At 40.3% G+C, this 13,671-nt stretch overlaps 1 protein-coding gene across 1 annotated transcript in view; it reads left to right on the top strand.

Annotated features, from left to right (window-relative positions):
* Nucleotides 1–13,671, top strand: part of ADAP1 (ArfGAP with dual PH domains 1) — a 297,097-nt gene that overhangs the window by 134,527 nt on the left and 148,899 nt on the right. Inside the window, exon 4 of the mRNA XM_089681882.1 lies at nt 2,768–2,850. Coding sequence (XP_089538008.1) covers nt 2,768–2,850 — 83 coding nt within the window. The remainder of the gene's footprint in view (nt 1–2,767; nt 2,851–13,671) is intronic.

Here is a 13,671-nt window from a genome sequence, read left to right as displayed (position 1 = left end):
AGCATCAACTGCATACAGTATGTGGCGCTGTGTTCCAACAGCGTCTGAAGACATCCTGTCTGCTCTCGGAACAAAATCAAATTGGGCTGATTATTTCTCAGCCATTCACAGGAAGCCTTGTATTGTATCAATGATTACAAGGCTTCCTCTGATTGGCCGAGATAGAGAGTGTGACGTCATCCTCCTTGGCCATCTGCCTCGACCAGACATACTTCCACCTCTCCTCTTTATCCAGTCGGAGGAAGCCTTTTATTCACTGATAAAAAAAATAAAAGGCTTTCTGTAAATGGTCCTGATGGAACGCACCACTGTATACTTGGTAGCTTGTATGTATGTAGCTTATGCTCTTTACAGTTTATACAGTGCTGACAGCAGGTGCATGCCTTATTGAAGGAAATAGTTTTGGACAGTTTGACCCTAACTATTTAAAGTGGCAGTAAACACGGAGTTAGGCTTAAATCTCTGCATATTGTAGGGCTTCTTCAAAGTAAGAGCTCATGAAACCATGTGGAATAGATTCCCCCAGGAACTATTTCTAGCCTTCTCAGTTGACTGTTGTGAAACAAAATGCTGGAAGCATCCCTAAGGCTCCATGCACACTGGCTATAAAAAACAAGCAAAATGGAGGCATAAATGTTCGTGGGTACCACTATGTAAAGTAGGTACTGTCCAGTAACCAAAAAAAAAAACCTACGAAAAAGAAAAGTGTGAACAGGATGTTCAAAGAGAAGCGGTTACATAAAGGAAAAGGCGGTACACCATCACGTGATCATGTAATACTTTTATTAGCAAAATTGCAGTAGTAGATACTGCAATTTTGCTAATAAAAATATTACATGATAATGTGATGGTGTACTGCCTTGTCCTTTATGTAACCGCTTCTCTGTTAACATTCTGTTCATTCTTTTCGATGCACACTGGGCTTAAAGAAAACCACCAGTTTCCTTGGCAGACAAAAATGCTGATATAGAGTGATTTTGTACACAGTTTAGGCAAGTTTAGCATTTTTTTTTCTGCCATAAGTCACCGGTCACACTGCTGCGATTTAAAATTGCACGATTTGTGTGCAATTTCAGCACAATTTCAGGTGCGATTTCAGAAGATTTTATTGATACTTGTGAAGATTTTCAACGATTTCTTGCAGTTTGCAGTGTGGTATCCATTATATTTTATGTATGTGAAATCGCAACAAAACTGCAGAAAAAGTAATGTAAGAACTACTTTAGAAATCGCACTGCAGCAAATCGCACATGTTAAGACACTGACATTCACATTCATTAGATGCGATTTCAGGTGCGATTTCAATTCCCAAATCGCACCGATGTGACCAGGCACTTAGGGGTTTATTACTAAAGCTGGAGAGTCCAAAATCAGACTCCCTTCTGCATAGAAACCAATCAGCTTCCAGGTTTCATTGCCAAAGCTTCATTGAACAAGCTGAGGTTAGAAGCTGATTGGTTTCTATGCAGAAGGGAGTCTGATTTTGGACTCTCCAGCTTTAGTAAATAAACCCCTTAGTGTCCATGCATGTTAGGATGATTAGAGGCATATTTTAAGCTCAACGTTTAGAGGCAGGAAAAAAAACCTTTCTGGATAGTGTTCTTTTTGATTGGAGCTTTCTGGCAGAAAAAACGCTAAACTCTTCTAAACTCATCTACACATGTTAAGACACTGACGTTCACATTCATTAGATGCGATTTCAGCTGCGGTTTCAATTCTCAAATCACACCTGAGATCGCATCTGTGTGACTGGGCACTTAATCTCCAGTCAATAACGCAAACCAGAAAGGTTTTTTTTTCCTGCCTGTAAACGGTGAGCTTAAAATATGCCTCTAATCATCCTAATGTGCATGGATACATAGGATAATACTGAGCTGCTTCTATGGGCAAAACACAAAACTCCTGTAGAAGCTGTGATTTTTAAGCCAGTGTGCATGGGGGTTTAATGCACAGAATATAATTGACTATTAACATTAACTCACCGGTCACACCGCTGCGATTTAAAATCACGCGATTTGTGTGCAATTTCTGGCAGAAAAAATCTAAACTCTACTAAACTTGCCTAAACTGTGTGCAAAAATGCTCTATATCAGTGGGTTTTTTTCTGCCAAAGGAATTGGCTTTTTTTTTTAAGCCTAGTCTGTATGGAGCCTTATAAGTAAAAGCTTTAGAGATTGTTGAACCGGGGAATATCCAATTGCCTTATTAGGAAGGAATTTGTTTTCCTCGGTGGAGCAAATTGGGCTATGCTTTATGTTATTTCTGTGCTTTTTTATTGATTGAACTAGTGTTTGTGTCTTTTTTTCAACCTGACTATGTGAATATGTGTGTGTTTGGAGCAAAAGATTGTTATCTGCACCGGGTCATGGTCTTATATAAAGAGCTACAATGTGTTGATTCTCTGAAAATAAATACCTAAACTAATAGATAATATGTAATTAATACATGACTAATGTCATAATTAAATAAATGACTTTTTAAAATGCTGTTTGATTTGTGATTGTGATTGTGATAGCTCTTGCCATTTACAATCCCCAGGAGTAAGCCAGATTTTCTTCACAGCGTGACACTTAACAACCTTTCCTATGTAGCAGAGACTTAATGTTCATAGATGGAGTGGGGCATTACAGCATCTTATTGTATTTTCACAAACCTAGTGATCCATAACTGTTGTAGAAAAGCTTGTGTGCAGATAGAACAGCATTGATGAAATGTCTAATACATGGACCTGCACACTGAGTTATGTGTCCTCTGTGCTCAACTGCAGAGTGCTCCGGGAGCAGTGGATCCGGGCCAGATATGAGAGAAAAGAGTTCATCTACATTGAGAAACAGGAACCTTATTCTGCAGGTATGGATAGGAATGCAAGCACATTTTATGAATCCTTAGTTGCCTACAGTGTAAACGAAGGAACCTGAGCTTCTCATGAGTCTTATTTGATTTTTCCTAGTTGAGTTTCAATGTCAAATTATTACAGATTCTGTATATAGAGCCGACAATTAACCTACCAGCATGAACAAAATTAAGCTGATCTCTACCAGAAATGTTATAGCAGCCCTATTCCAGTGATTATTTTAATTTTATTTACTTTTAGTTTTCAGTATCGCAGAAAAGTATTAGAATTTGGGTTTTAATTCTGTTTGTGCCCTCCTTAAGGAGGTCTCCCTCACTTCTTATACTTCACCTAACCAGAAAGTAAGGAGAAAAAGTATTGGTTTGTCCTGGGCTTTGACCTTGGATTAATTGAGAAACTGATTTCGCACTAGACCCAAAAGGCTTGCAGAGATCTCAGATCCTCCCGTCTCAACCCTGTCCTCATCTCTATCTGGCTCCATGATGTAGAAGTGATACTGTATCTCTATATACCCCTATATCAAATCCATTAGGTAGTAGTTACGTGGTACAAACAACAAAAAATGTCACTTACCAGCTAGTCTGCAATCAGACTGAATTGGCCCTTTCTAACAGTTTCTGTTAAAACAGAGATTTTAGTTGCACACAGTGCCTCACCAAGGCTTCGCTATATACTGTAGTCCTAACTATAGTTTTAAGACTCTCCAGTTTGGAGCACATACTGTCATGGCCAAAAATATTAGCACCCCTGCATTTCTGTCAGATAATGCACCACTTCACCCCGAAAATTGTTGCAATTACAAATGTTAATGCATTCTCATGTTTATTTTGTTTGTTTGTATTGGTATGACACAAAAGTGGAGAAGTAAAAATCCAAATCTGACACATCACGCAAAACCCCAAAAATGGACTGTACACAATTATTGGCACCAATTTAATATTTGGTAGCACAAACCTTGGAAAATAAAAATTGAAATCAATCGCTTCCTCTAACCCTCAATGAGTTTCTTACACCTGTCTACTGGAATTTTGGACCACTCTTCTTTTGACAACTGCTCCAGGTCCCTCAGATTGGAAGTGTTTCTTTTCTCAACTGCTGTTTTGAGATCTCTCCACAGGTGCTCTATGGAACTGAGATCTGCACTCATTGCTGGCTAGTTCAGTACTCTCCAGTGCTTTGTCTGAAACCATTTCTGGGTGCTTTTTGACATGTGCTTTGGGTCATTGTCCTGCTGTAAGACCCAAGACCTCTGACGGAGACCCAACTTTCTGACACTGGGCCCTATATTGCACCCCAGAATTCTTTGGTAGTCTTCAGAATTCATAATGCCATGAACACTGTCAAGACATCCAGTGCCTGAAGCAGCAAAGCAACCCCAAAACATCAGTGAACCTCCATCATGTTTGCCTGTAGGGACTATATTCTTTTCTTTAAAAGCCATATTTCTTTTCTGAAAACAGTAGAATGATGGGCTTTACCAAAAAGCTGTAATTTTGTTTCATCTGTCCACAGCACATTCTACCAAAAGGATTTTGGCTTCCTCAGGTACGTTTTTGCAAGCTCGAATATGGCTTTTTTATGTTTGTGTCAGCAGTGGGGTCCTCCTGGGTCTCCTACCATAGCATTCCTTTTCATTCAGATTGCAACGTATAGTGTGAGCTGACACAGTTGTACCCTGTGCCTGAAGGTCAGCTTGAATTTATCTGGAAGTTGATTGAGGTTCTTTAACCACCATTTGAACAATGCTTCGTTGCAATCTTTGTTCAGTTCTTCTCTTTCATCCATGTCCAGAGAGATTAGCTACAGTGCCCTGGCCTGTAATTGTCTTGACAATGTTGCCCACAATGGACACAGGAACATTAAGATCTCAGGAGATGGACTTGTAACCTTGAGATTGTCCATGCTTTTCCACAATTTATGTTCTCAAATCATCAGACAATTCTTTGCTGCTCTTTCCATGCTCTGTGTGGCACATAGAGACACACAACAGAAAGGCTAAGTCAATGTTTCACCATTTTAACTGGTTGCTGGAGTGAGTTCTATATTCTTAGCACCTGTTAATTGATACAGGTGAGTTTAATTACAAATTACAGGAGCATCACAAACTTGGAATGCAAATATTTCTTGCTCATTTTGAGAAGGTGCCAATAATTTTGTCCAGTCCATTTGTGGGGTTTTGCGTGGAATGTGTCAGATTTGCCATTTTGTTTTGCCACTTTGTTTTGCCACTTTTTTGTGTCATACCAATACAAACAAAAGAAATAAACATGGGAATGCCTAAACATTTGTAAGTGCAACAATTTTCTGGGCGAAGTGGTGCATTATCTGACAGAAATGCAGGGGCCCCAGTATTTTTGGCCATGGCTGTATAGCAGTGGATAAATTAAGAGCAGGTTTGCTTGCAGATAGCCCAATCCTACTTAAAGGAGCGGGGACACAATGGACAACCACCAAGAACACAATGGCAGCTACATGGTAACTTTTGAATATGAAGTAAGGTGTTAAGACAGTATCATACCCTGCTTTTGTCCACACCAATTAGGCAATGTGGAAAATGTGGAGTAGACTCCTTAAAGAACTCGTTCTGACCAGTTCAGTAGATTGTTTTAAAAAGAGCTGGATGCATTCATAAATGCACAAAATATAACTGAATTTTAACATTTATAGGTTCTAACACCAGGGTTTTTTGATTCAGGGAATATCCAATTGCCTCCTGGGGGATCAGGAAGAACATTTTTTCCCCCCTGGAGCACTGGATCATGCTTCATTGGGGTCTTTTGCCTTCTTCTGGATCATCTGTAGGTATAGACTTGTGTATATGGGGATTTTCTATTTGTTTTGTTTTTTCCTGTTAGTTGACATAGATGGTCTTGTGTCTTTTTTTAACCTCACTGTGTAAGCTTATAACATTTTGGGTAGATTTCTATTTTTTTTTTTTGGTTATGTTCTGTTATTTACACTGCTTTTTAACCACAAGGAACTACTGCTATAGTAAATGTGTGATAATATCAATCATCCACCCTCTGCCACTGGGGATGTCTTCTTTGGTTCCAGGAGGAGGCAGCTCTGGACCTTTAATCGGATGTGCTTGATTTATGAAGTTACTGGATTTTCTTTTCAGTTATCAGCTATAACCTTTACAGGCTAGGCTTAAAATAAATTTTGGAGATTAACTGGTTAATAAGCAACAATAAATGGTTCCTTTAGTACATGTTTCTGACTGCTTAAGTGACTAACATTGATTATCTTGTTACAATGGCATTTGAAAGTTGGAGGGATATATTAGCCAGCAAGTAAACACGTTGAAAGCAGAAAATCTAGCCATCCAGTTTATGCATAGGGCTGACTTTAGACCGATCAGGGTGCACATGGTGACCTGTGCCCACAGCCGAAGGTGTCTATAATGGTCACATGAGCATCAGAAATGAACCACAGAGCAATGGGAGAAGATGGCCTGGTCTGACAAATCATATTTTCTTTTACCTCATGTGGATGGCCGGGTGCATGTGTATTGCTTGCCTGGGGAAGAGATGGCACCAGGATGCAATATGGGGAAAAGGCAAGGTAGCTGAGGCAGTGTAATGCTTTGGGCAATGCTCTGCTGGGAATTCTTGGGTCCTTCCATTCCTGTGGATGTTGCTTGACATGTACTACTTACCTAAACATTTTTGATGACCAAGTACACCCTTCATAGAAACGGTTTTCCTTAATGGCAGCAGCATCTTTCAGCATAATAATGCTCTCTGCTACACTGTAAAAATTGTTCAAGAATGGTTTGAGGAACACAACAACGAGTTTGAATTGTTGACTTGGCCTCCAAATTCTCCAGACCTCAATCCAATCGAGCATTGGGATGTGCTGGAAAAACAAGACCAATCCATAGAGACTTCACCTTGAAACTTACAGGACTTAAAGGATCTGCTGTTGATAACTTGATGCCAAATACCACAGCATACCTTCAGAGGTCTAGTGGAAGCCATGCCTCCATGTGTCAGGGATGTTTTGGAAACAAAATGGGCTGTTTTAGTTGCAGAACAAGTTTGTGTTAATATTTTTGACTTTTTTACAGTCTGTTTTTGTCTGTCGGATTTAGTATCATCTAAGCAAAATTTGTGTGCGGTTAGTGGTAGCAAAGCATTTTACAATTCCATGTATTCTTTCTGGATCACCTTAGGAAGAATTTGGAACACTTTTTCCGTTCACTGAATCTTAAAAGAAAACATAAGGTTTACAAAATGTGGGCATGATTCTTTTAACTCCAGTAGTAACCGAAGTACCACCTTTGGGTGGGTCATGTTTTAAAGAAGATTGGACCACTAAGACATTGGTATGTCAAATGGTTGCTTCTGATATCTGTATGTCTTCAAAAAGCAGTAGATTGCTTATGATGAGAAGTTGCACAGCGCTCTCTGTTTGTATGAAATGGCCAAACAATTTCCTTATACTTTTAGGGAAATTATAGCCTATTTGTTCTGTGAACAAGACTAACCATTATGACTCCGTGACCCATCCTTGGAAAATTGTTACTATTTCTGGCTGGTTCTCCACCTCAACACATCACAGCTACTTTTTTCTTTCTCTTCTGTGCACTGTACTAGCAAAGATGACTAACCTTTGAGCTGAAGTATCTTCACTTGTCTTCCAAGGAAGAGGGGGGCTGCCTGCCCAGGTCAATTATATCACAGAGTGTATTAGGCAGTGTGGTCACACTCTGGTGCCTATTGTTCTGCACAGTCATATTTAGATACAATGTGCAACAGGTAAAACAGGAAAGTGGAGGTAGGACTAAAAAACAGAGGATGTTAGTGCAATGTCTATCTGATGGAATATACACTATATTGCCAAAAGTATTGGGATGCCTGCCTTTACACAAACATGAACTTTAATGGCATCCTGGTCTTAGTCCATAGGGTTCAATATTGAGTTGGCTCACACTTTGCAGCTATAACAGCTTCAACTCTTCTGGGAAGGCTGTCCACAAGGTTTAGGAGTGTGTCTATGGGAATGTTTGACCATTCTTCCAGAAGCGCATTTGTAAGGGCAGGCACTGATGTCGGACGAGGCCTAGCCCACAGTCTCCACTCCAATTTATCCCGAAGGTATCCCAAAGGACTAAAGAAACAAAAATGGATAGGACCTCCTGCGCTTTAAATGGAGAGAACTACAAGAGAACTACAAGAGAGCTGCTGTCACCTGACCTGACTTCATTAGGTAAAAAGACAATAATGTAAACACTGGTGAAGCGCTAGTACTAAAAATGTAAATGACATATAAAATACATATAAACAGCAACAAATATAATGCATAAAAGTGTAGTGAACCTATAAAGTGCAAATCCACTCGAATCAAATAGGTGCTGCAAAAAGTGGATTAGGGAAACCTCTATTTATAAACGTGATCCCTTTCCAAATGGAAAAAGATTAAACAAATCAACCCCCCCGTCCACACAGGGGACTAATGGTGGATATATGGGTGACCCCTCATGGGGTAAGAACACACAACAGCTGTGACAAATACAGTGTCCACATAATAGAATCTCAGCCAAATAACAGAATAAATGCACATGCAAAAAAACATGCAAACACATAAATGTCCAGACAACACTATGTTCAACACACAGGTGTCTATATGTAATAAAATCCCAAAGGATTGCAGACAAAACATGTAGGTGCTCGTGATGGGTGATCTTCAAACAAGGTGACAGGAATCCTAAATGGCAGAAATGCCCCCTCACCTCCAAGTAGTGACCACAAGGGCCAGATCACTTTATGACTCCCACCACGATACCACGTCCAGATCAAGATGTTGCACAGGGTACTTGTCCACTATTAATTCCAGGTCACACTCCCCACAGAGCCACACCATCAAAAATAAAAACAGAGAACATATTCCATAGTGTAACACGTTTATTAAACAGCAATTAGTAAAATAAGATTGCCCACTCACATATACAAGGTGAAAAAATCGCTTTGCCACCACTTAATATGGGTGTACTGCATGGATCCTCAGACAGAGCCCAGCCTGGCGTCCAACCGGAAGTGCGTCACCGGAAATGACGTACCGACACGTTGCGACACGATCACGTGCAGTACACCCATATTAAGTGGTGGCAAAGCGATTTTTTCACACCCCTAAGTGCACTTTTTTGTGTTGGTTTTGCACTAGTGCGTTTTTTGTTCACTTATGGGTTTTCGTTTTTCGCACTTCCGCGGACTTCAAAAAAAAAAAAGAGGTGGTATCTATATGATTTCCTGGAGCTTCTAATGCAAACTGTGAGAAACTCACAGTGTTCAGTGAAATCAGAAAAAGCAATCTGAGTATAGTACAGGGGCATGTACAGTAGTGCAAAAGTGAAGGTAAGGCTGAAGTTCAGCTTTAAAGCGTTTACCAGTGGCCCAGAGTCCCTCTTCAAAAGCCTTTGGCCACATGCTGCGGGGTAATGCAGCTGTACCGCTGTGTACAGCACAGAATAAGTGAATGTATGTAATTTCCCTGTGCTGTTCTCTGTAACCCCCCATCCTCCACTTACATTATTCATATTGCCTGTACAATAGCAATTCTTTGTACTAGTCAGGGATAAGAAAAGACCGAGCTGGCGGAATTTGCAGGATTAATAATGTATGTGTATATTTTATTAGTAGCCCCTGTCCCCATCAAAACATTTTCTCTTTGTATGCAAGGACTTTTTTTAAGTGTATTGGCAGAAATGCCAGGAGTGGTCAGGACTAAATGTGCTGTAATAATTATTCATCTAATACAATAAGTCATTTTAATGGTAAGGACGTGACATTGAAAATCTTTCTGTTTAGTTCATTGTGTCTGGCCATCAAAAACCTCTGCTGGAGTCCAGAAGCATTCTTTCTGAGAATTAGTGGCTTTGCAGAACTTGATAAGTCTTATGTATGCAGAAGCAGTCATTCACTTAAGAAGGCAAATCCCTTTGTTCTTCTTTCCTTTCAAACTGTACTTCTGACCAGTCCACTGCATAGATCTGTTCGAACAAACTGATCCTTTGGCTCCTGAATACCTTCTTCTTGCCAATAGGAGTGATTCAAAGTGTGAAGTAATAAGTAAATGCACAGAAAGACTCAGAATGGTATTTTAAAGAGGATATGCTGCTTTTACAAAAAAAGCCCACACGCGGTGTGCTATGTACTCAGACAGCATACCAAAGCTTCCTTCCTGGAGTTGGATTTAGAACTCTTTTGCATGGGCCTAGCTGCTGACCTGTGGTGGTTCTCCCTCTTTCCACCCAGCGACACCCCCGGAAAGCATTGCGGGTTGTGCTAGGAGGACATACTGTAGGAGGACATACTCCAGGGTCTTAGGAAGTAATGGGGTGGCTGTACAGCTGCTGGATCACTTTCATTAGAAAGCTGATAGTCAACTTGTGGAGTGTATGTAAAACCCCCCTCTGCCACCACTGTAGGACTTACGGTGGTGGGAGTAATAGGATTAATAGATTGCTGCTGTCTCCATTAAAAAGGACTTGTCACCTGCCAATGCTATCGTATAGAAGGCTTGTTAGTTGTGATAACAATACAGTAAAAAAAAGTCTTAAAGTAGAAGTAAACCCACTTTTGTATCTTTTACCTCCAGGTAATCTTACAATAAAGCTTACCTGTAGGTAAAATGAATATCTCCTAAACATGCACCATTTAGGAAATATTTGCTTTTTTTGTCCACTGGTGCATGCGCCCTGAAGGAGCGCCATACCCGCACCGTTCCTTCAGAGCACTGTGCGTGTCCCGAGTGATGTCAGTGTGGCTCAGCCAGTCAGATGGCCAGGACTCTTGAACCCGGAAGGAAGACTGGGTAAAAATGGAAGCCTCTGCAGCGGGGACTCCGCACTGCTGGAGGGATTCGTTTTAGGGTATAAAGGTGTGATGCATACTAGCACATGATGACATTATCTTCCAGGGGATTTTTAATTTTTTTTTTCTCAAGCTGCGGTTTACTACCACTTTAAAAATATTACATTGTAGTACAAGTAATAAAAAATAATTTAAAAGGACCCCATCGCACCCTACATACACGAATGTAAATGCGTGCATAGGGCATGTACATGTATGTAAACAGCAGTTGCACTGCACATGTGAGATATTACCGTGAATGACAAAGTAGGAGCAATAATTCTAAGGTTATTTTTCACAGTTAACTCTAAATTGATAACTTTTGAAGGCTTGTAAAGCATAGTCTATGGACAACTTTTTCATGTATTTCAAGATTTCATGGCCGCAGGCAATTTTAAAGCTTGATATGTTTGGTATAAAGTATATTTACTCAACACAACCCCTTCCTTTAAATTTTCCTAAAAATGGGTATTATATTGTGTTTACTAAAATTCTTTTTAGCTTTTTTTTCCCAGAAAATATGTGTTTAATAAACTGTTGCACAAATATTTTGCAACATGTAAAATTGCAACTGCTGCCATTTCTGATTTTAGAAAATATATAATTGATTGGGAGTTTAAAGTAGTTTTAGAACAAAAATGCAGATTTTATCCTGTGTGTGAAAAATTACAAAAATGTCCCAGTAGACAGCAGGTTAGGACATACCCATGGTCTATAAAAACATCCACCTAATCTAACTTGCCACAACTAGATGTAGCACAGACCAGTTTCTTATAAGCACATCCAATTCTATAAATCCACAATTGCAACCATCCTCCCATATCAGCTCATTAAATAATATGTAAACCCAACATTTCATTATCCTGATATATACCTGCTCTACCATGTACTTGTATGAAAAAGTATCCTGTTATTTTTGTATTGCTTTCTATGTGTCAAATACCTGGTTTTCCTGCCAGTCCCCCTGATTTCCTTTATTAAAAACTGACCACACTAGACATGAGAGCACAGCTTGGCCAGTATGAGGTCATTTTTAAAAAAGGGAAAACAAAGATATTTATAAGGTTTTTCATATCTATGCATAAATGTTTTGCCTTTCATTTATATTTTAAACTGAATGGATTGCTTTACAAGGTGAGGGATTACATATAATATAATGTAGTGCATATAAAATTATAAAATAATTATATTGAGCGCCTCCTAATTAATCAAAACACACCGCTTCAGAATAGGTAATAACAAAAGCGTGAAAATGTGTTAAATAGATGTTATGTAGCTGACCCTTTTTATAGTGCCAATTGCACTTTAAAGATGAAAAACAAGTAAAGATAAGTAAAGTAAAGTAAAGATAAGTAAAGTAAAGATGAAAGATGAAAAAAAAGTAAAGGTACGCCACTTACATTCAATTTCCATACAGTAATAGTAAGAAAGCCATTCTCCAACAGGAACAAATTTCATGAAACTAATAAAAAGTCCCACACCAAACAATGCGCAAACAAATTCTTGCGGTGCTCTTCTTCCTATTTTCTGACAGTGCTCCACCACCATGTGCCACACCAATGCACTCACCACATATCCATAACCCCTTAACTAAAAAGGTCAAATGCATTTGTTTTCCCAGAGTTGTTCAGCTCATTAGCAGCAGTTATCTTCTATAGAATCTTCAGATCTCATAGCCATATCCTTAAGTAGCAGATCGCCATAAATCAGGAGAAACAAATTCTCATAGTGTAGTATTTATTAGATAAAAATCCAGTAAACTCATATGATTTGGTGCAAAGTATCTCGGCACCAATATACTCAGAGTATAATATTGCCGCCGCTCCACTCTCTGGAGCCGGCGTGCGTTCCAATGCCTGGAACCAGAAGTGATGTCAATGGAAAAAAAATGGATGTGGCGGATGTGATGACTGCCTCTACATGTTTCGCCGTCTCTGTGTCCTCAGAAAGATAGATGATAACTGCTGTTATTGACTTCTCCATCATGTCCAACAACGCCACCATCAAACCTGCCCTGCAGGCCAGAGTACTTGGTGTCATTCTGGACTCCAACCTATCCTTCCAGCCCCAGGTCCAATCTTTAACAAGCTCGTGCAGACTCCACCTCCGCAACATAGCCAAAATCCGCATGTTCCTAACCCCAGAAACCACTAAATGGCTCATCCACTCCCTCATCATATCATGACTCGATTACTGCAACTCCCTCCTTACTGGCCTGCCTCGCCGCTGGCTATCCCCGCTTCAGTCGATCCTGATTACGGCAGCCAGACTCATTCACCTTTCCAACCGCTCCTTCTCCGCCCCCCCTTTCTGTCAATCCCTCCACTGGCTTCCGATTGCGCAACGGATCAAATTCAAAATCCTAACACTGACGTACAAAGTCGTCCACCACACTGCCCCGAACTACATCACTGACCTAATATCCAAGTACCGCCCAGCACGCACACTCCGCTCCTCACAAGACCTCCTTCTCTCTAGTTCCCTGGTCTCCTCCTCCCATGCCCGCCTCCAGGACTTCTCCAGGGTGTCACCCATCCTTCGGAATTCCCTACCCCAACCCATCAGATTATCACCTACTCTCCTCTCCTTTAGGCGCACCCTGAAAACCCATCTCTTCAGGGAAGCCTACCCCACCCCCTGCTAACTTGCCGACCTCCTCCATTCTTCCTACCACTCCATCCCCCACAGCTATCTCCTCCTGTGCCACCATCCCCTCCCTCCTAGATTGTAAGCTCGAAAGAGCAGGGCCCTCAATCCCCTCATGTTTTGCATTGTATTGTTATTGTTCTGTCACATGTTCTGTCCCCCTTTGTAATGTACAGCGCTTAGAGAACTATCGGCGCTTTATAAATACTGTATAATAATAATAATAATGAGCTGAACAACTCTGGGAAAACAAGTGCATTTGACCTTCCTTTTAGTTGAGGGATCATTGATGTGTGGTGAGTGCACTGGAGTGGCACA

This window comes from Staurois parvus, unplaced genomic scaffold (assembly GCF_062004578.1).
Source record: "Staurois parvus isolate SC_StPar_1 unplaced genomic scaffold, SC_StPar_1.0 ptg000018l, whole genome shotgun sequence".
Classification (NCBI taxonomy): Eukaryota; Metazoa; Chordata; class Amphibia; order Anura; family Ranidae; genus Staurois; species Staurois parvus.
Note: the sequence above shows the minus strand (reverse complement) of the source record. Positions and strands in the feature narration are given on the sequence as shown.